The 21216-nt window shown below is 45.2% G+C and overlaps 1 protein-coding gene across 1 annotated transcript in view; it reads right to left on the bottom strand.

The window, feature by feature from the left end:
* SPAG6 (sperm associated antigen 6) overlaps positions 1-21216 on the bottom strand; it is a 334049-nt gene that overhangs the window by 75675 nt on the left and 237158 nt on the right. The window contains exon 8 of the mRNA XM_029588711.1: positions 9463-9654. Within this exon, the coding sequence (XP_029444571.1) occupies positions 9463-9654 (192 nt within the window). The remainder of the gene's footprint in view (positions 1-9462; positions 9655-21216) is intronic.

Raw genomic sequence — 21216 nt, forward strand, 5'->3', positions numbered from 1 at the left:
GACATCATCCCACTTGAATGGCTGAATTCGTTCCTGCTTGTCAAAAGAAAATGTTATTTTTCTGAATGATTGACTATGCTGTTTTTTATTCCAGAATATATTTCCAAATTGCTTACATATTGAATTCTTCAAATACATGGATATATTGATTTTCACATCTGTTGGTAATACTGCATACAAGTGGAACTGAAGCTATCTAGAATGTCATTTGATTGTTTCTGTGAAAACTGCTCTACATGGAGAAGCCCTGCCAGAAAGTTCCAAATCTGGTATGGAACACAAAACTGAATTCATAGGATTGTGGAACTCAAGACCTGGCTGCATTAGAGTATCATTGAACCACTCTGTTAGTTTCCGCCATCCACTTTTCTTCTGCCCCAGCTTAAAGGAGTACATGAGACAAATTCTCAAAACATTTCCATCTGGACACTCCTATAACCATGATGGAGGCACCCAAAGTGCATAAAACCACCAGAAATCTTCCCAAGAATCCCGGGTCTATACATGCCAGCTTTACAGCACACTTCAAACCAACCAGCTCTGTTGAACCAGGAATCTAGACCCAGATTGCCTTGGCTGCAATCTAAATTGGGGTCAGAGTACTAACAATTTTATTTTGATTATAAATGCTTTAAGACTGTAAGAACTGATGCCTTTTTAAAAACAATACATACTATTCTGGATCTTTAGTAATGCAAGGGTCAATGTAATTTATCATATTCTAGCAGAAAAATGTAAAAATAACTAATGAAATATCTGCTTATGCAGCTGTAGTGTTTTAATCACATTTATATCCTTGAAAAATGTACAGTTTGAATTCAAAGCACAAATTCTGAACCTCTGTGTATTTCTTTAAAAAGGGGTGAATGTAGTGAATTTTAGTAGCCATAGGACTGGATGACAAAGCACAGCGAAAGATAGCTTTAGCTGAGCTCTATTAATGCAGTATAGGCTTGGTATATAGTAAAGAAGGTGTGGTCTAAAGGTAAGACTTCTGAATTACAGATCAAAGGAAACCTGGGACACAAGTTCCAGTCTTTTCTAACACTGACTCTGTGTCACCCTGGGGAAGATGCAGTTTACTCAATGGAAATGAAAAACACCATTATTGTTCCGCTGTCTTTCTTTAAATGGATAGCAAATCAGAAAAATGAAGAAGAAAATATAGTATGTGTGTCAAATTTTGCAGACAGAGATCCTTAAAGGCCATAACACACAGCAATGTTTTGTAAATCTTCTGATTCTAAACATAAAGCCCAAATGAGGGAGGTGGGAGGCACAAAAATATCCAAAGTATGAGGTATCTTGAATAAAACAAGTTTGTTTACCATAAACAGGGTTTTCTGTAATCAGCAGGATGATGTCATCCAACAGCACCAACTGGACCCATCTCTCTGGCGCAGTACAGCTTTTACTACCGAGCATGCATAGGAGTTCCCATGCACGTGCTGCCTTGTGAGTTGCTCAGTCGATTGTAGAACTTAGCTTTAGTGAGATAGTCAACTTTCCAAGGAGATGGGCAGGTATTAGGCATGGCTAATTCATCCTATTGTTTATGGAGAACCCTGTTTACAGTAAGAAAAATTGCTTTCTCCATCAACAAGCAGGGCTGAATTAGCCATGACTGTTGAGGAGTCCCAAGCTGATAGTTGCATAATGTAGCACTAACTGAATAAAGCAACCTGGCTCCTCTGTAGAGACTGGACTACTGGGTGAACAGGCTGCACAAAACCACTTGCCTAAGTTTACAGTTACTCCTGGATAGATTGTTCAGACAGTAGTGGAACACGAAGGTGTGTACAGATGACCAAATTGCAAGCTTTGCAAATGTCTACAAAGGAGATAGGTCTTAGGAGAGCAACTGAAAAAAACATGGCTCCAACTTGATGAGCCTTGACAGAGTTTGCAATCAGAAGGCCAGCCAGAGCACAATACAGTCCACTAGCCAGTTGGACAAGGAATGACTGGCAACTGCTATTTCCAGATTATTGGGATTGTAGGACACAAACAGTTGAGAAGCGTGATGATGCAGCTGAGATTTCCGCAAGCAACAGATCACAGTCCTCTTCAGTCCAGTAAATGAAAGGCCTTTTCTCCTCTATGCACATGGGTTATGATGAATAACAGAGACTACCTTAGGAAAAAATCAGAATGGGTACAGTGCACCCCTCTTTTGGGAAAGAACTGTAGTCGCTGACCCTTCTAGCTGAAAAGATAGCAACAAGAACCAGCTTCCAGGTAAGGGACTGCCAGGAGATCCATTCCAGTAGTTTGACATTCAGATTCCATTCAGCGAAGGTTTCAAAACTAGAGGCTTTACATGCCACAGTCCTCCATAAATATTGAAACCCAAGAATGAAATGAGATTGGTTTGTTTTCTTTTACTTGGAAGAGGTAAGTGGCAGTGCACTAAGGTGTATGCCCACTGATGAAATATTGTGACTCGACGGAGAGAAGCAGAATAAATACTGATGTAGACTTCTGGGAGATCAGACAAAGGGAACCAGAGAGCCTACCTAGCACCAGTATGACAAGATCTTCCATTTAAGCCTGTACAACCCTCAGATGTATGGCTTCCTAGCCAAAAAGATGATGCCTCATTCTCTCTGGACAGCAAAAAAGAGGAGACTACTGAGTATTCAACATCCTTGCCATCAGGTTGAACGAGGGAAGATTTGTAACTTACAGATGATCTTGCTCCTGCATTAGCAGCAAGGTCTTGACCCCCAAAGTAATTGGAGGATGAATTGACAATCGAATGAGATAGAAGAAATTATACCTTGACTGAGTCATACTGGGACAGTGAGGACATGTCTTGACCAATTCTAAAGTACTCTTTTTTGTCACTAACCACAGTAATGGAAACACATACAGCAGGTCTTCCTCCCACTTTAGCTGGGAAGTGATTGCAGCAGACCTGAATTGCTCCATAGGATGTAACAACATTTTTCAACCTCCCTGTTCCAATGCAACTAGTATGAGGTTGATGGCCCCAATGGCTGGACAGTCTGTTAGGTTGAAAAGCCATGCAGAGGCAATCTGCAAATGCGTTGGAGACTTCAGAAAGGGAAGCCTTATTACCAAGATTCCATTCCCAATCTGCTGATATTGCCAGCAAATGTTTATGGACCTTGTGCCTCCTTAATAGTTTATGTCAGTTTAGATCAAAAGTCTTATTCCTTGTATAAAATAAAAGAACACTGTCAGCACAACACTGAATGGGTCACAGCTCCATGAGGTTTGACTGGAAAAAACATTCCAGTCCTGACCATGGTCCCTGAGGCAGGAGGAAACAGTGACACCTAATAAGGGAAAATCTCAAAGAGGGGAAAACATCCCTAGGATCAACGGTTTTAGCCACCAATGAAGGGACATCTTTATCATAAAGGAACCAACATAGCATGTGAAAAGTTCCAATGTAGCTGAATCCAATGAGAGTGGAGGCCCCAGTGAAAAGCGCTCAGATTTAAGCATGCAAGGGGACTACATGCTCTGCCAAAATAAGTATTGTCGACCGGCAGTGGTCTGGCCTAATTGTAGCAAGATCTGGACCAATGCCCAAGGTAGAAAATCCTTCCTGATGGGAGGAACGTACCTTCCTCCATTAAATCTATCCACATCCTGAAGCAATAAAGTTTACAGACTGAGGGCTGAAAGACTTTTTCAGGGACTCCTGGACCCTCATTTGAGACGGCTCTATCATCATCCAGTCTAGATACAGGATGATGCAGATTCTCTGGCGGTGTAAGTGTGCCACCACCGCTGCCGAGTATTTAGCAAAAACCCTCAGGGCAACCAAAAGGTCAGAGGGAGAACTCCATCAGATCCAGAACATACATTCAGTTCCGTTTTGATAAAAGGACAGGGTGGCATGGAGGACATTCATCTTGAATTTCTCCCTGAACAGTCTTCTGATCAGCCTTTGTATATTCTAGATAGGTCTCAATCCCTTAAATTCTTAGAGAGGAGAAGAACAGCAGGAATAGAACCCCTTGCTGTACTCCTTGGGAGGAACAAGCTCCAATGAGTGACTTCACCTAGAGATGCAGTTGAGGCAATCGAGATGGGCCCAAATTGAAGACTAGACAATAGTGTTACTCTGGAAAAAGGGAGAAACAAATGATAGTAACACTCCACAAGCTTGAGGACCCAACAGCTCTTGTTGACTTTTCTCCAGTCATCAAGAAGTAGCTGAAAACTCTTGTCTACTGATGGAGATAGATGTGCTCCAAGACCCATCAAAGAACTAAGCCTGCATGGTGCTCCTTAATTTCTTAGAGAGAATATCTCCAAAAAATGGGATGTCTATCCGCTTACCACCGTCATGCAAGTATTAGACCATATAATTCTGATGTCATCATAGAGCTGTGGGAGATTTCCTCCCCCAGTATGCTTGGAAAAAAGAAGGACATCTTCGCTACTCTGATGTCTATCATTCCATGATGGGCTAAAGTGGTCAGTGGACCACCTCAAAAAATCCAAGATTCTGGTACTTGAAAACCAGTTTCCCAGCCCTGGAGGGCAAGAAGCTGGATCATCTGTTGCGTTCGTGCCTATTCTTGCCCTCGCTCCACCCTCTCTACCTTTGTGGCGACTCCCTTCGGCTCAGATGGAAAGATGCAGCCACGGCTTCTCTCCGCCTCTTGGTCCTGGTGTCCCCAGACTGGCTTGACGCTACGGATCAGCCATGTTCCTGATGATGTAAGGGCGTGCGCTCGCACTCCAGACTTTGTACCAGCAAGGGCGCGAACCTCGGGGGCGTCCCCCCGTACTGATGTCATCCGTTTTCAATTTAAAAGGTCTTTGTTTGCTAACTACAAACGAGTTGGCAAGGAACTCCAACGGGACTTGCTTCGGCAGTCCACGCTACTTGCAACTATGCTCCGAGTCAGCAAGGGGAATTCTTCTCCACTGCTCGGCCTTTTCAAATTCCCCAGAGAACCCGCTCCTTGGGGGCTCCGCTCTCTATTCTTGATTTCAGATTGTTGGACGGGATTCGGTACTCGCTCCTCGAGGGCCTACGTTCCCGAAGACTTAGAAGACTCCTACTGCCTGGAGGCGATCACAGACGTGAACACAGTGAGTCCTATTACAGACAGGAACCGGTACTCGCTCCACGAGGGCCATTGTTCCTAATCCTTAAGGCTCCCTTCAGTCTAAGACGTTATCGTAGGTACGGAGATCGTGAGTTACCATTACAGACTGCAGATAGGAATTGGTACTCGCTCCACGAGGGCCTATGTTCCTAATTCCTTTCTCATACTCTCTTCTTCCTCAGAATATATCGCATACCTATATCTTATGGATTATTATTACAGATTAACAGATAGGAACCGGTACTCGCTCCATGAGGGCCAACGTTCCTAAATCTCTCCTAGCCTCTCTTCTATTCCAGAAGCCATCCCATACACAGTTATTGTGAGTTCTATTTCAGACTGCTTACAAGAACCAGTACTTGCCTGCGGCTCCTGTTCCTGAATACTGAAGACTCTCTATTGCATATGGAAGACACTACAGAGATCTACTTTTGTGAGTGTATCATCTATCATTGGTTATGCCCTGCATACCCTTCTACTCACTACCTATAGTCTCTCCTTTCAGCTCAACAACTCAGAGATCGTGGCTCCAGTATCAGAGGGACTTCAGCCCTGCCTGGCATATCAACTCACTACTGTCACCTCTGGTGGTTCTACTTCCAGTCTAATAAAGAACTATCTGTGTTTGTCTCAATACTCCAGCCTAGCCGGTGGTCCCTCTCAGGATCTCCACTTGAGGGCGCTGCCAACTGCCATCGGCCCAGGGATTCACTATTTCTACTAAGTGTTATTCCTACACTAATAAGAGCGGTATCATCATCTACCACTCTGTGGGAGCCAACCCACATCAGACCATCACTCCTCTCTCTGCGGAAGCTGATCCATATCAGATAGCTATCTCCCTGTGGGAATCATACAGGTTGCTGGTTCATCTTCAACAGGAACAAGGCATAACAGTTGCTACTCCTTCCCTCTGGAAGAGCAGAGCACTAACAGATTGCTACTCCTTAGTAAGATCCATACAGAGTGCTACTTCGCCCCCTGGCGGAGTGATCATTTATAGCTCTTTAACTCCTCCTTCAATGGAGGTATCCAGCATCCAGATTCATAACAGATTACTAACTCCTCCCCTCTGGGGGAACAGATCTATAACAGATTGCCAACTCCTCCCCTTTGGGGAGCTGGTCTCTAACATCATCTCAATGCAGGTCCCACAGAATAATAAGCATTGGGATCACTGCCAGTCCAATCATCTTCTCCCACCCAGAACTATGGCAAGAGAGGTCTACTGGCAGGACAAGTGCCCTGCAGATGAAAGAAAAAGGCTTCCTTAAAACTTAATGTTGGAGGTACACTGTGACCCTGAAGACGATGGTGATTGAGGCAGGGATCTCATTCATCTTGGGGGAAGTGGAAGGGGACTCCTGCTGATGGGAATAAGCCTGTCTCCTTCTTGGAGCACAATGGGGTTGTCATCTTGCAGTGCCCCTGGTCTTCCAATTGAGGAAGCCCTGGATTTAGTGTCTCAAGCAGTTGGCACTGATTGGTCTTTGAATAGGCATGCACAATGAGATGCCCCACTGGGTAGGGTTCAAGAATGGCTTTGGATGCACCAAAGATGATGAAGGCTTCTGCACCGATGTACCCAATACTCCTATTGCAGTGCACCTGTGGTCTTCTGAGACGAAACTCAAGTCATCATCTTGAGATGCCTGCACTGGACTCCATGCAAAAGCTCCCAGCTGGACTACTTGTGTTTGCCAAAAGCACTGTGGAGAATATAGCTCCAGCATTTCCAGATATAGAGAAGAATCCCTAGTTTGGGAAGCCTCGACGTCTGCACAAACAGCCCAAGGCTTTTGCACTGAATGCACCAATGGTGCAGAGTGCATGAAGTGCAGCGATGGTGCAAATACACAATTGTATATAGTGCATCGAGTGCATCAATAGTGTAGAATGCATCAATAATGCAGATGCATCAAAAGCACCAATGTTGTATAATGCATCAATAGTGCAGAGAGCATCAAGTGCACTGATGATGCAATGCAGAGTGTGCACCGTTTCCTCCAGCATCAATGGTGCTAGATGGCACCTATTTCGTCGGAGCCACAGCTTCAGATGGCATATTTGTCCATGATGCCACACACTCATGATATTTGGAGTTAGCCAAAGAAGTTATTTACCTAATTCAAGACATGCCAAACAGCAAAGTTAAAGTGTACTCCTGGGGGAATTCTGTGCACAAAATTTTAAAATTCTGCACACAAAATTTTAAAATTCTGCAAAATTCAGCAAACTTTATTTTGGTCAAAATAACACAATATACATCACAGTCTTTGAATAATTAACTTAAAATGTAATACAGAAAAAATATTATTCAAAGATGCAGAGTTTCAAATATTTTGAGCAGAATTCCTCTAGAAGTACACTGTAGGAACGTCCCATCTGCCCTCTCTTCCTACTCCCCTGGCCAGACCCCCTTCACTCTGTCCTCTCAGGCTCTAATTTCTCCACACTACACTATCTCTCCCTTCCTCCTCCAGGCACAATCTCTTCCACTATATCCACTCCTAGAATTTGACCACTCTCTAAAACAGCTTTTTACACAGGCTCCCTCTGTTCCACTCTCTCACACACACACACATCCTCACACAGGCTCCCTCTCTTATGCACACACCCTCAAACAGGTTCCCTCTGTCCCTCTCACACACACACACTCACCCCTTCATACAGGCTCTCTCTCTCGTGCACACACCCTCACATAGGCTCCCTCTCTCTTCTCTCAAACACACACCCTTACAAAGGATCCCTCTCTCTCTAGCACATACACATACCCTCAAATAGGTTCCTTCTCTCTTGTGCACAGACATACACCCTCACATAAGACTCCCACTATTGCACACACCTCTCCCCCCTCACATAGGTTTCATCTCTCTCTGGCAAACATGCACTTACACAGGCTCCTTCTCTCTCTTACACACTTATACACCCCTGCACGTGGGCTCTCACACACACACACACACACACACACACACACACACACACACACACACACACACACACACACACCTTCATTCAGCATACAGACCCCAAATCTCATACACAACCTCCTGTGCCTGTTATTCTGCACACACACACACACACAACACACACACGGGCCGCGTAGATATCGTCAGCTGTTCACCGTTCCTTGGCTGTGAGCAGGATGTCCTCTGTCTTCAGCTGTGAGCGGAATGGCTCCACTCGTGGCCCACTGGGACCTCCATGTTCATCCACAAGCAGGATGGGCTCCGCTCGTGGCCCGCCAGGCCTCCTCCATCTTCATCCGTGAGTGGGATAGGCTTCGCTTGCAGCCCACTGGGGCCTCCTTCATCTTCAACCAAGAGCAAGATGAGCTCCACTCACGACCTGCAAGACATCTTAAAATTCTGCGCAGGAGGGGAATTCTGTGAAAACTCTGTGCCCTGCAGAAGTGCAGAATTCCCCCAGGAGTAAACATTTTAGCCAATCAAGAAGCAATTCACAGTTTAAAAAAAACAAAACAAAAAACAGAAGTGGGCCTGGCAACCCACCAGTGAAACAAATGATCCTTCTGGCCAATCACTCCCTCTCCCATGAACCCCCGCAAAATAGTAAGAAATTATTGTGGGCCTGAAGGCCCAAAAAAGTCTCCCTCCCCCTCAATTGTCAAAATATAATGAAAACAAAGGTCCCATGCAGAAGCCCCCCCCCCCTTCTACCCAGTCAACCCAGCCCTAACCCGCCCACCCCACCTGAAACCACCAAAGCCCTTAATATGGCTGAAAGCTAGAAATAATTGTCCAGCTCCCAGTGTGACCGTTGTTCCAACAGCAATACTTTGATGCAATGCTGGATGCACCAGGAATCAGATGATTTTCTAAGCTCCTGGCCATGGGACAAAGTTTGGGAGTTTCCAGGTGGAATATGTGCTTCCATGGGGACCTTCATTTTCATTATATTTTGACAATTTCGAGGAGGGGGCTGGAGTGAGGCTTTTTGGACCTAGAGGTCTATTATGATTTTTAACAATTTTTTTTGCAGGGGGAATAGTCTAGCAGGGCTAACATTTGTTTCACTGGAGTAGGAGATTGGACTATCAGCCCACTTTTTTTTTTATTCACTGGGAATCACTACTTAACCAGTTATATTTTTCAGATATAGCCGGTTATGGTAAAAGTTATCCAGGTACTCAGTCTCGGATAATTTTGAAATCTAACTGGTGATATTCAAATAGCGGTTAGGTTTCAAAGTTATCTGGGTAAGTATATCTGAATAATTTTAGTAGAAGATATTCAGCAGGACATTTATTCTTCTGAATGTCCCTATTAATTTATCTTTAGCTGGATAGGTTATCAGTCTTAGGGTTTTTTATCTATTTTTTTTTAATTGACCTCAATATGCTTACCTTTACTTGCAGATCTTCAGAACTTTCTGCTTCCATATAAAGTGAAAGCAGCCTCGGTAACACGTTTGCTAAAGCAACGGCCCGTGCATGGTCAGGGGTGTGTCTTCCAATTTGTCCCAAGGCCCAAGCAGATGCTGCCTTAACATGATGTTCTGGTTCATCTACCAAGCAGATAGCCAACTGTGGTACTCCCTGCAAAGCCAAACATTGCAATTAAGTGTTACAATATTAGATCTGAAATCAAAGAGTTCTACAAAATGCTTGCATTTCATGTTTGTTTATTTATTTTACTTATTTATCAAAATGTATTAATTGCCTTCCAATTTTTACAATAAAAATTTCCAAAAACAATAAAATAAATATAAAACATAGCAAAATATTACAAGTATCTCGCTACTTCCATGTAACCACTCATCTACTCCACAGTTCAAACAGCATGTTCATCATTGCCTTCCTATTCCCTCCCACCTACTCCATGACATATACAACACATATCCGTATCCTGTATTTCATCCTGCCTACACCATATTTCTTACCATAAATGCATCACCCCCTTTCACAATACTATCTCCACCTGTTCAGCTCTGAAGCCCTTTAAACACTTAATTCATACACTGATCTAATCACCCCTCTTAATCAAAAGGGGACTCTGAAATCATTAGCCATGTTTTTACCAAGAAGGTAGCAACTCATTCTTAAGTGGTACAGTACAGTTAAATGAAGCATTAAACTTGTGCAACACCTCACTTTAATGCAGTAATAGAATTCTATCTACTTAATCCATTTACTGTTCTGTTTTATCATGGTGGTTGTAATTAAGCATTAAGACATACTAATTAAGATTTTCCATTTACTGTAACACACCATGTGGGATCATGAGGTGTGAACTATGAGTACCGGTAATCTGAATAAAGCCTTAAAGCAACAAGTTATATAGAGAAAATTGTTTTCCTGAAACAGTTGTTTTCCAAGGACAGCAGGATTAAGTCCTTACAGGTGGGGGACATCATCCAATGGAACTCAGCCAGTGAAGTTTACTTCATAGCCTCCAGAAGCTTTTTGGCATGCTCTGCTGACCATGTGTATATCAGCCTGTGACACACGGAGCCTTTTTAGTTCCTAATAAATATAACATATAGGAACCAACTCCATGGGAAGCTGAGTGGGTTCCGTAAGGGGTTACCATTTTGCTATCCTCAGAGAAAATCCATAATGCTAGCAGCCGCAACTGTAACCTCGTGTCACCGGCGCCCTTCCACCCGTACCCCTTTTACCTTATTGAGCTCATTTATGCATACAACGTTCATTAACAAAGAAACACTTATACTGTTATTGGAATAGTAAGGCCGCAGCTTTATTTAACACACGATTAAAAACCTAAACAATTGGTACCTGAGCCAGTATGTTGCTCACTATTTCGGAAAACCAGTCTCCGCTGCTGCCTGCCATGAGGACCAAGCAGGGCAGCCTTGCTCCATGGGCCCCCCCACCTTGTCCCCAAGCAAGGGGGCCCCAACCATCGGCGCATGTTGCGCCCCCTCTTTGTACCACCCAAAGCGCAGATCGGCTGCCATGCCATCCCGTGATGCCACCAGCACCACTTGCAAGATGCCACACCAGCCCAGGTATCCATCCCCTCCCTCCAAGCTGCGACATTAACTATGATCATACATTTTGTCGAAGTATACTCACTAACGTGTTTACTGTCTGTCAAATAGCTTAACATGTTGCAACATGCTTCTACAGATGCATTCTGATTTATTCGCTTACGAGTAACATCGCAGTATAACTATGCCGCTCCTTTGACATTCCAACCATTAAAAACAGACAAAACTTCTCCTTACACCTAATTACTTAATAGAGGGTGGTTGGGTGGGTTGCCGGTGAGAGGCAAAAAAGGGCCCTCATGGCCTCTGTCGTGGCCCTTTAAGGGGCTTTTGATGTCCATCTCTGTGCGCTGCCATTCCACCCCCTCCCCCAGCTCCGATCGCAATGATGTCACCCGCGGGGGGGGGGGGGGGGGGGGGTGAGGAGTCGAGCACATTGCACCTGAGCCGCATCTGCAAGCTAGAAGAATTAAGACTTTTGGTTAGAAGTGCTCGCTCTGTCCAATCGAATGTACGTATTTACTGCATCAGATCGCCATCATCCAATTCTCTGTATTATGGCTGCTTGTAGTCCTGCTTTTGCTGTGCTTGTAGCTGCACCGATTCTGAAGGAGTGGTGAATTTTTTGTGCCCAGACCCATTTTTGCCACTGCTGTTTTGAGTACTGTGGCGAATTGTAATCTGGTTAGCGGGGCTCTGTCAGCATGCACCAACAGGTGCACACCCCCACTTGGCTGCACCGCCAGGTATTTCTTTGTATTATGGATCGAGCAGGTGTCACATGCCTCGATATGCTTTAGCGACAAAGTGGCCCCTTTTCCAGACTGGTCTGTTTTTGACTTGTGTATCGTGATGGTTAGCGTATCGGGCATCCACGACACATTCCGTTGAAGTATGCCACTGTTGCTTGTGTTATTTTTGTTGGCAGCGACCAGCGAAAAAGGGGCCACATGGCCTCCATCGCGGCCCTTTAAGGGGCCGCTAATGTCATCTCTGTGCGCCGCTGTTCCGTCCCCTCCCCCCAGCTCCGATCGCAATGACATGCCCAGAAGGGGGGGGAGGGGGGTGTGAGGAGTCGAGCCACGTCACGGCCCGCCGTACTGCCGCATCATACACTCGCCCCCTCACCGAGACGCAGTCTCTTGTGCGGCGCTTCAGTTATGGGTGGGCTCTGGCCATGAAGGCGCAGGCCCACCTATTTACAGGTAAGCAATAATCTCTTTTTCTAAGGACAAGCAAGATGTGAAATCCTGAGCTGCAGGCTACCTTCAACTAAAAATAAAAGGGGAAACTTTCAGAAAAAGCCAGTGGGCAATAGTTTTGATGACATCAAGCTGTCTTTTGTCATTTTACGTTTGCTTTTTAAGAAGGCAGTCTGAAAAATAATAAAAGGCCCTGGAGGATGGATTTGGATTTTAAACATCAAACAGACTCCACAGGATAGGCTGACCAAACTTTCTGTTGCACTGGGAATCTATTTTAACAATAATGGGATGTGAATATTTGGACTAACTCCACGTCTCAAGAGTCCTCTATATAAGCTGATCTTAGGTGGGCCATCAGTGCCATAATAGATCTAACACTATGAGCCTTGACATATACATCCAGAGTCAAACTAGCCTGGACAAAGCAGAAAGAGAAATAGAAAGGGTGCATTTGGCAACGGCAGTTCCAGATTTGTTGGGAGCAAAAGAATCAAAAAGCTGAGTGGACTTTCTAAGGGCTTCAGTCCACTCCAGACAGAAGATTAAAAGGCTCTTCTGCAATGCAAACAATGCAAAGCTAGTTCACCTTTGTGGACATGTAGCCTGGGGAAAAATGTTGGAAGGATGATTGACTGGTTACAATGGAAGTCCAACACTACCTTAGGCAAGAACTTAGAATGTGTGCACAGAGCCACCTTATTATTAAAAAAAAACCAACTTATAGTAAGGTGGATAAGTTGCTAGGGGCTACAGCTCACCAACTCTACATTCTGAAGTGACTGCCACCCAAAATATGACTTTCCAGGTCAGGTGCTTCAGCTCATATGAATCTAATGGCTCAAAAGTAGCTTGTATCAACTTGGTGAGTACCACGTTGAGGTCCCAAGACACAGCAAGTGGCTTGATGGGAAATTTCATCTGGCAGCTAAAGGCTACACAGAGATTCTTTTACCTTCTACATGGTGTTCATAAGCACCAATTGCACAGAGTTGAACCCAGGGTTGCTAACTGGCTCCAGATTTCAAGACAAGTTGATCCAGTCCTGCTTTTACTCCACTGCATGCAGGTACTTATATAGTCTTGCTTTTCTTAGGAAATGTAATAGGGAAATTAGAATAAGTCCCAGCATGCTATGGAAAAAACCAGGACTGGATCAACCAGTCCTGAAAATCTGGAGACCATTGCAACCCCAGATGAAACCCTAATGCAGTTAATCTTCAGAGCAGACTCAATGTAGAAGGTAATCAAGCAGTTTTTGTGTGGAATAGGAAAAAAAAGTTTACTGCCTTTCCCTTACATCAGAAAGCAAACCTCCTTCATTTGAAACCATATGATTTCCTTGTGGAATCCTTCTTAGAGGCCAAAAGAATTTGAGAGACATCCTTAGATAAGTTAAAGGAATTCAATACTAATTTTTCATCATCCAAGCTGAGACTGCTAGGGACCCAGTGTTGGGATGATGCAATATTCCATGGTTCTGAGTGAGAGGAGTTGAAGCATTCTTCAACTTGACTAGGTCCCTGATGGACAACTCCAAAGAAGAAGAAACCAAATCTGCCCTAGTTTATACGGGACTATGAGAATTATGATCCCCAAGTCTCTTCTGAGTTTTAGAAAAGTTTTTGCCATTAGATGAACTAGAGAATAAGCATACAGGAAACCCTCTCTCTAATCTAAAAAGTGTTAATAAGGCTCAAAAAGCTGATCGATTCATTAAAAGGTAAAATTTTAAAACCATACGGTTCCCGGTGCACGCACATGGACGCACTGATTTTTCTTTTTTTATTTACACTTTATTAAGCTTTTCACATCATACTTACAGCAATGATGACTGGTAAAGTATTAGGACACACAGATTTTATAACATGTGTACGACAACCCAAGTGCTGACTCGTGCGGGTAAGGGGGTAAATTTTCTAAGAAGCTCGCAGAGATGCGATAGGGCCTTTCCCCAGTTCCCTTCCAGTTCGCTTCAATAAAGTCCACTCGAATAAAGGAGCAGACTGGGAGGGAAATTCCTAAATCCACTAGCTAACCTGCTTCCCTTTCCCCTATCTGCCCCAACCCCTACCCCTGGCTATCAATCATTCTTTTTTTTGTTTTATAACTTGCCTGCGGTCCAGGGCAGAAGCAAGTTGGGTGGGTCCGGCATTCCCGGCATGTGTGGCAATGGGACAGTGCCTTAATGGAGGTGTCCCGGCCCGCCCACAACCCGCCCAGACTTCTCCCCCGGCCCAACCCTTTGTTCCCATCATCTGGTTGTTCTGCGTGTATTGGGAGATACACGTATGGCCGTGGCCCAGCCACATACGGTGGTGTGTAGGAAGAGAGTTATTTCTGTGAACTATGGAACTCTGCCCCATTGGATATTAGGCTTGAGTCTAATTGCCTGGCCTTTAGGAAGAGGGTAAAGACTTAGTCATTTCCAGTGGGGGATTGCTAACATCAATAACAGAGGTTTTGGTTTTGCTCTTCCTAGGCTATGAATTGGATTTTAAGCTGCACAGATTTATTGTTATTGATTGATTTATAGTATGTCGATCTAAAATGATTTTATTGTATTTTGTATATTATGTATTTTGAGTGATGGTTGTGCACCATTTCAGTCAGCATTTGCTTAGAGTACCGGTATTTAAAAGCTGGAAATAAATAAGATAACAGAGGGACATGATAAGGCAGGAACAAGACAACAAGGCAGGACAAGAATGCAAGGCACAGGATAATGAAGCAAGGCACAAGAACAGCAAGGCAAGGCACAAGGAAGTAGCAACACACACTGCAAGGCAGGAGGACCTCTTGCTGAGGCATCTGCTTGCTGAGGTACTGGGGTTTAAATAGCAGCAGCGATGTGTTATCCAGCAGCAACGAAGCAATGTTTCCCACCGCGGGGCCTACATCAGTGCAAAGTTGGTGTACACGCACCTATGGAAGGCTGGGGAGTCAGCAGCGATGGAGGCAGCATGGTGCCAAGAAGGTAAGGGGACGCCAACCACAGCATGGCTGCCACGTTGGCAGCACATTGTAGTATCCCCCTCCTATGCCCCCTCCCCAAACGTCTTGGGCTTAGGCTTCTGGGGGAAGCACCGATGGAATTCCTTAGTGAGTTGTGGGGCTTGGACATTGGAGGTGGGCTCCCACGTGTTCTTTCCAAGAGATGAGTTATTGAAATAGATTCCAAATTCTCCTGGAGTTGAGAATTTCCTGGACCTCATATTCAGTGTCCTCCTCCAATGCTACCTCCATTGGTTTAGGAGGGGGTCGTGATGGACATGTCAAGAGTAAAAATTTGAGGAGGGAGACATGGAACACTTTGTGTACCTTAAGGATAGGTGGAAGTTTCAGTGGTAAGCCACTGGTCCAATCTGGTGAATGATGGGGAATGCCCCAATGAAATATGGTGAGAACTTAGGAGAGGGATATTGGAGCCAGAAATTGCGGGTACTCAGCTCAGATTCAATGCCAAGAAGTGCAAAGTCATGCATATGGGGAGTGTAAACCCGAATGAACTGTATTCGATGGGGGGGGAAAAGCTGATGTGCACGGAGCAGGAGAGGGACCTTGGGGTGATAGTGTCTAATGATATGAAGTCTGCGAAACAATGCGACAAGGCGATAGCAAAAGCCAGAAGAATGCTGGGCTGCATAGAGAGAGGAATATCGAGTAAGAAAAGGGAAGTGATTATTCCCTTGTACAGGTCCTTGGTGAGGCCTCACCTGGAGTACTGTGTTCAGTTCTGGAGACCGTATCTACAAAAAGACAAAGACAAGATGGAAGCGGTACAGAGAAGGGCGACCAGGAAGGTGGAGGATCTTCATCGCATGACGTACGAGGAGAGATTGAAGAATCTAAATATGTACACCCTGGAGGAAAGGAGGAGCAGAGGTGATATGATACAGACTTTCAGATACTTGAAAGGTTTTAATGATCCAAAGACAACGACAAACCTGTTCCATAGGAAAAAAATCAGCAGAACCAGGGGTCACGATTTGAAGCTCCAGGGAGGAAGATTCAGAACCAATGTCAGGAAGTATTTCTTCACGGAGAGGGTGGTGGACGCCTGGAATGCCCTTCCGGAGGATGTGGTGAAGACCAGAACTGTGAAGGACTTCAAAGAGGCGTGGGATAAACACTGTGGATCCATAAAGTCAAGAGGCCGCCAATGAAGAGTGGGTGACTCACCAGAATGACAGCTACTGCCTGGAGACAATACCCTTATTCAATAAACATACACATGCTTACTGTGACTCCAACATCGCTCTAAACTTCAACAGCAAGAGGAAATGTGGAAAAATGGATTTACACTCACAAAGAGGGGAGTAGCTGGCTTGTTACGGCGGTTACTACCCCAAACCAAATAAGCCTGATACTTCACCTTCAATGCATATACAGCATAGTTCTCTGCTTCAACGACAGGGGAGAAGAAAAAAGGGTTCGCACTCACAAAGCGGGGAGTAGCTGGCTTGTTACGGCGGTTACTACCCCAAACCAAATGTGTCTGATACTTCACATTCGATGCATATCCAGCATGACTCTCTGCTTCAACGGCATGGGAGAAGACTGATACATCACGCATTTCCAGCATAGCTCCCTGCTTCAACAGCAGGGGAGAAGAAAAACAACCAATAAGGACTGTATAACATAGTCTGGGTAAAACAAATAAGCATGGGTGTAGCTTGCTTATTGCGGCGGTTACTACCCCTACTACCCCTAACTAATCAAGCTAGATATTTCAATGGTGGGGGTGGAAGGTAAATAGAACCAAGAGCTAAGAGAAACAGATAAGTATGAGAGAAAAAATGTGTGAAGCTTGCTGGGCAGACTGGATGGGCCGTTTGGTCTTCTTCTGCCGTCATTTCTATGTTTCTATGTTTCTATACCAAGTCACCAGGTTTGAGGTGGGGTGCTGGTCAGCATCTTTTGTAATTTTCTGCAGCCACTGTAAGGAGTCAGTGAGTCTTTTTCCATAGGCGTCTGAGATCTCGGCTCATGATGTCAGCTGAGGGGAAAGGAACCATTACTTGAATGGGAAGCAGCACCTGAAGATGTCTTCCAAACCCAATCTGGAATGGAGACAATCTTGAGGAGCCTCCAACATAGTTGTTGTGGCAGAACTCTGCCCAGAGGAGGAGAGAAAAAAACAACAAAGGGACTACCTTACACCGTGGAAGATTTTATTAGAGATGCCCAAATCTTCCACGGTGTAAGGTAGTCCCTTTGTTGTTTTTTGCCTTGGCTACGTGGGACCGCCTTCCGATTTGTTTTATTGGACCTTCCCTTCAGAGGAGGAGAGATCCACAATCGTCTTGCCATTTACTGATGTAGACCTTCAGGAATCCCTTAAGGATTTTGTTGGTTCTCTCCATCTATCCATTACTTTGTGAGTGATACGTGGATGAAAGATCCTAAGAAACTCCAAATTTTTTGCATAAGTTTCTCCAAAAGCGAGCTGCAAATTACACTCTGCAGTCAGAGAGAATATGCTCAGGTAATCCAAAGAGATGGAAGACATGCTGGAAAAGGAAATGAGCCAATTCCAGTATGGATGGAAGCCCAGGGAGTGGAGTGAAATGAGCCATCTTGGAAAGCCGGTCCATCACAACCCAGATGGAAGAACAGTCATTAGAGAAAGCTAAGTCAGTGATGAAGTCCATGGCCAAATGGGTGCAAGGTTGCTCCGGGGCTGGCAATGGCTGTAACAGCCCCCAAGAGAGAGCATGAGAGCTCTTATAAGCAGCACAATTGGGACAGGATTGTACCACGCTGCATGTCACGCCTTACTTGAGGAAATACAAAAAGGATAGATGCCTTGGTCTTTTTCAATTCCTTTATTGAAGTGGGACTACGCCTTACTTGAGGCCATCAGTAGTGGCGAAGAAGCAGGTCCATGGTCTTGGCAACCCCAAGATGATTTGCCAGGCGGGAATCATAGGCCCATTTAAGTACTTTCTTCCACAGGCATTTAAGAACTATTGTCTTCCCAGGTGGGAGAGGCACTGCCGCGGTGATCATGATCCTCGCTGGGTCAGTGATATGGCAAGCGGATTCCATGGTAACCTCTGTCTCAAAGGCCTGTGAAAGAGCATCAGTCCGCGGGTTCTTCTTTTCTGGATGGTATCTGAGCTTGAAATTGAAGTGGTTGAAGAATAAACACCACTGGACCTCACGTGGCTTTAATTGTTGGGCCTATTGGAGATGCTGTAAATTCTTATGATCCATAAAGAATGTGACACTGTGTCAGGCTCCTCCAGAGCCTGTTTTTCTGCTAGGAGTTCTCTGTCCCCAGTGATATAATTATTTTCTGTGGGGTGAGCTTCTTGGAGAAAAGAAAGGTTCCTTTATTTTGCTGAGCGAGGACAGCCCTACCCTAGTGGTAGAGGCATCTACCTCCATGTTAAAGGGTTTAGACAGATCTGGATGATTGAGAAAGGATTCTCTGAGTAATGCTTGCTTGAAAAGACAGAAGGCTTGGACCACCTCTTCAGATCAGTGTCTGGGGTTGGTGCCCTTCTTTGTAAGAGCAGTGAGAAGAACAGCCAGAAAGGAGTACCTGTGCACAAACTGACAGTAATAATCAACAAAGCCAAAAAATCATTGCAAGGCCTTGAACCTGAGTTGGGCCAGTTTTGAATGGCCTTCACCTTTTCTGGGTCCACACACAGACCATGCTGGGAGATAATATAGCCCAAGAATGGCAGCACTTCCTGCTCGAAAGTATACTTTTCAAGTTTAGCATATAAGTGATGCTCTCGGAGTCTCTGTAAAACTTGTTTCACATGCTCAAGATGCTATGTCAGGGAGCATGAAAAGATGAGAATGTCATACAAATAGACCACAACATGCGAGTACAGGAGGTCCCTGAAGATTTCGTTGACCATATGTTGAAAGATGGCGGGGGCATTGCAAAGGCCAATTGGCATGACCAGATATTCATCATGGCCATCCCGGTGTTGAATGCCATCTTCCATTTGTTGTCCTCTCGTAGCCGTATGATATTGTAGGCTCCTCTGAGATCCAACTTCATGAAGATTCGTGCCCCCCTGCAGGCAGTTGAATAGTTCCGTAATAAGAGGCAGGAGATATCTATTCTTGCAAGTTATGGCATTGAGGCCCCTATAATCAATGCACAGCCTGAGAGAGCCATCTTTCTTGCCTACAAAGAAGAATCCTGTCCCTGCAGGAGATGAAGAACGATGGATGAATTCCTGCTCCAGGTTTTCCTGAATGTAGGTGGACATGGCTGTGGTTTCAGGGGCTAAGAATAGATAGACCCTGCCCCTAGGGTACATTTTACCCAGGAGATGGTCAATTGAATAGTCACAAGACCTTTGAGTGGCAGTGTCTCTGCTTGTTGTTTACTAAAAGCATCCGCAAACTCCACATATGGAGAAGGAAGGCTTGGAAGCTCTAGGATCTGTGTCTGGGCTAGAGTTACCAGTGGGAGGACCTGGGAGACAATGTTGCTGACAAGAGGATCCCCAATGGGCAATCTGCAAAGCCTCCCAAATATGGATGGATTATGAAGCATGAGCCAGAGCAATCCAAGATTGATATGACTGACGACCTTGGATAAAACAGAAGAAGATTCTTTCCTGGTGTATGAGCCCTGTATGAAGTGTGAAAGGAAGGGTGGCCACAGACAGACATCCCAGCAGGGGTTTACCAAATACCAAGGATATAGTAACTGCCTTGTCTAGGATCCTTTTAGGGAGATTATACCAGTGAACCAAAGCTTTCTCTATAAAGTTGCCGCTGGCTCCTGAATCCAAGAAGGCTTCTGTTTGCACCTTGCTATCCCCAGAGAGGAAATGTACTGGCACAAGTAGCTGAGGAGAGGTTGAAGGCTGATCTAGGGTTGCCTATGCCAGTACTGTGCAGGGAAGGGGCATTTCCTGGCCCGATGCCCGGAGAGGGCAGGAAACTTCCAGGCCTAAAACCAGCTAGGGAGGTGGTTCTAGGTTTCACAAAGCCCGTTCCCCAACTTGTGCTCCCAGTGGCCATACTTACGGACCAGTATGTGTTTCCTACCCTGGCCCTCCTGGACTCAGGCGCAGGGGGGAACTTTATTTTAAAGGACCTGGTTGACCAATTAGATCTACCTATGGAACCGCAAAGCACTCCGTTGGTGATCTCCTCCATTTCGGGCGAACCGCTTCCTGGGAGAATCATCAGGACCACTCTTCCCATCCGCCTCCGGACCGGCATGTTGCACCATGAAAAGATAGCATTTCACGTAATCGAAAGGGCCATACACCCTATCGTCCTTGGATTGCCTTGGCTTCAGCAGCACTCCCCCGTCATCGATTGGGAGATGCTTCAGTTGGCCAAATGGGGGTACCGGTGACGAAGGGAATATCTCCACCCTGTTGTGCCGCCCTCCCTTGTTACTAGCCACAGCTTCACTGAGTTTACCTCCGCAGTACAACTCCTACACTGATGTCTTCTGCAAGGAGAGCGCGGAAATCTTGCAGGAACACCAGCTGTTTTTGCAATCGACCTGCTCCCCGCTAGCATCCCTCCACGGGGAAGGGTGTACCCCATGTCCCTGCCTGAGACCAAGGCCATGACCAAGTATATTCAGGAAAATTTGGAGAGGGAGTTCATTCGCCCCTCAACGTTGCCGGCAGGGGCCGGCTTTTTCTTCGTGGCTAAAAAAGATGGCTCCCTTCGGCCTTGTATTGATTACCAGAGGCTTAATGCCATATCCAAAAAAGACAGGTACCCCTTGCCTCTCATCCCGGAGTTATTGGACCGCTTGCAGGGAGCTCGAATCTTCACCAAACTAGACCTCTGAGATGCATACAATTTGGTTTGGATTAAACCTGAGGATGAGTGGAAGACCGCATTTAATACCTGAGACGACCACTACGAATATCTGGTAATGCCATTTGGGCTGTGCAAAGCCCCGCGGTATTCCAATCAATGATGAACGAGATCTTTCGGAA

This window comes from Rhinatrema bivittatum, chromosome 2, assembly GCF_901001135.1.
Source record: "Rhinatrema bivittatum chromosome 2, aRhiBiv1.1, whole genome shotgun sequence".
NCBI lineage: Eukaryota > Metazoa > Chordata > Amphibia > Gymnophiona > Rhinatrematidae > Rhinatrema > Rhinatrema bivittatum.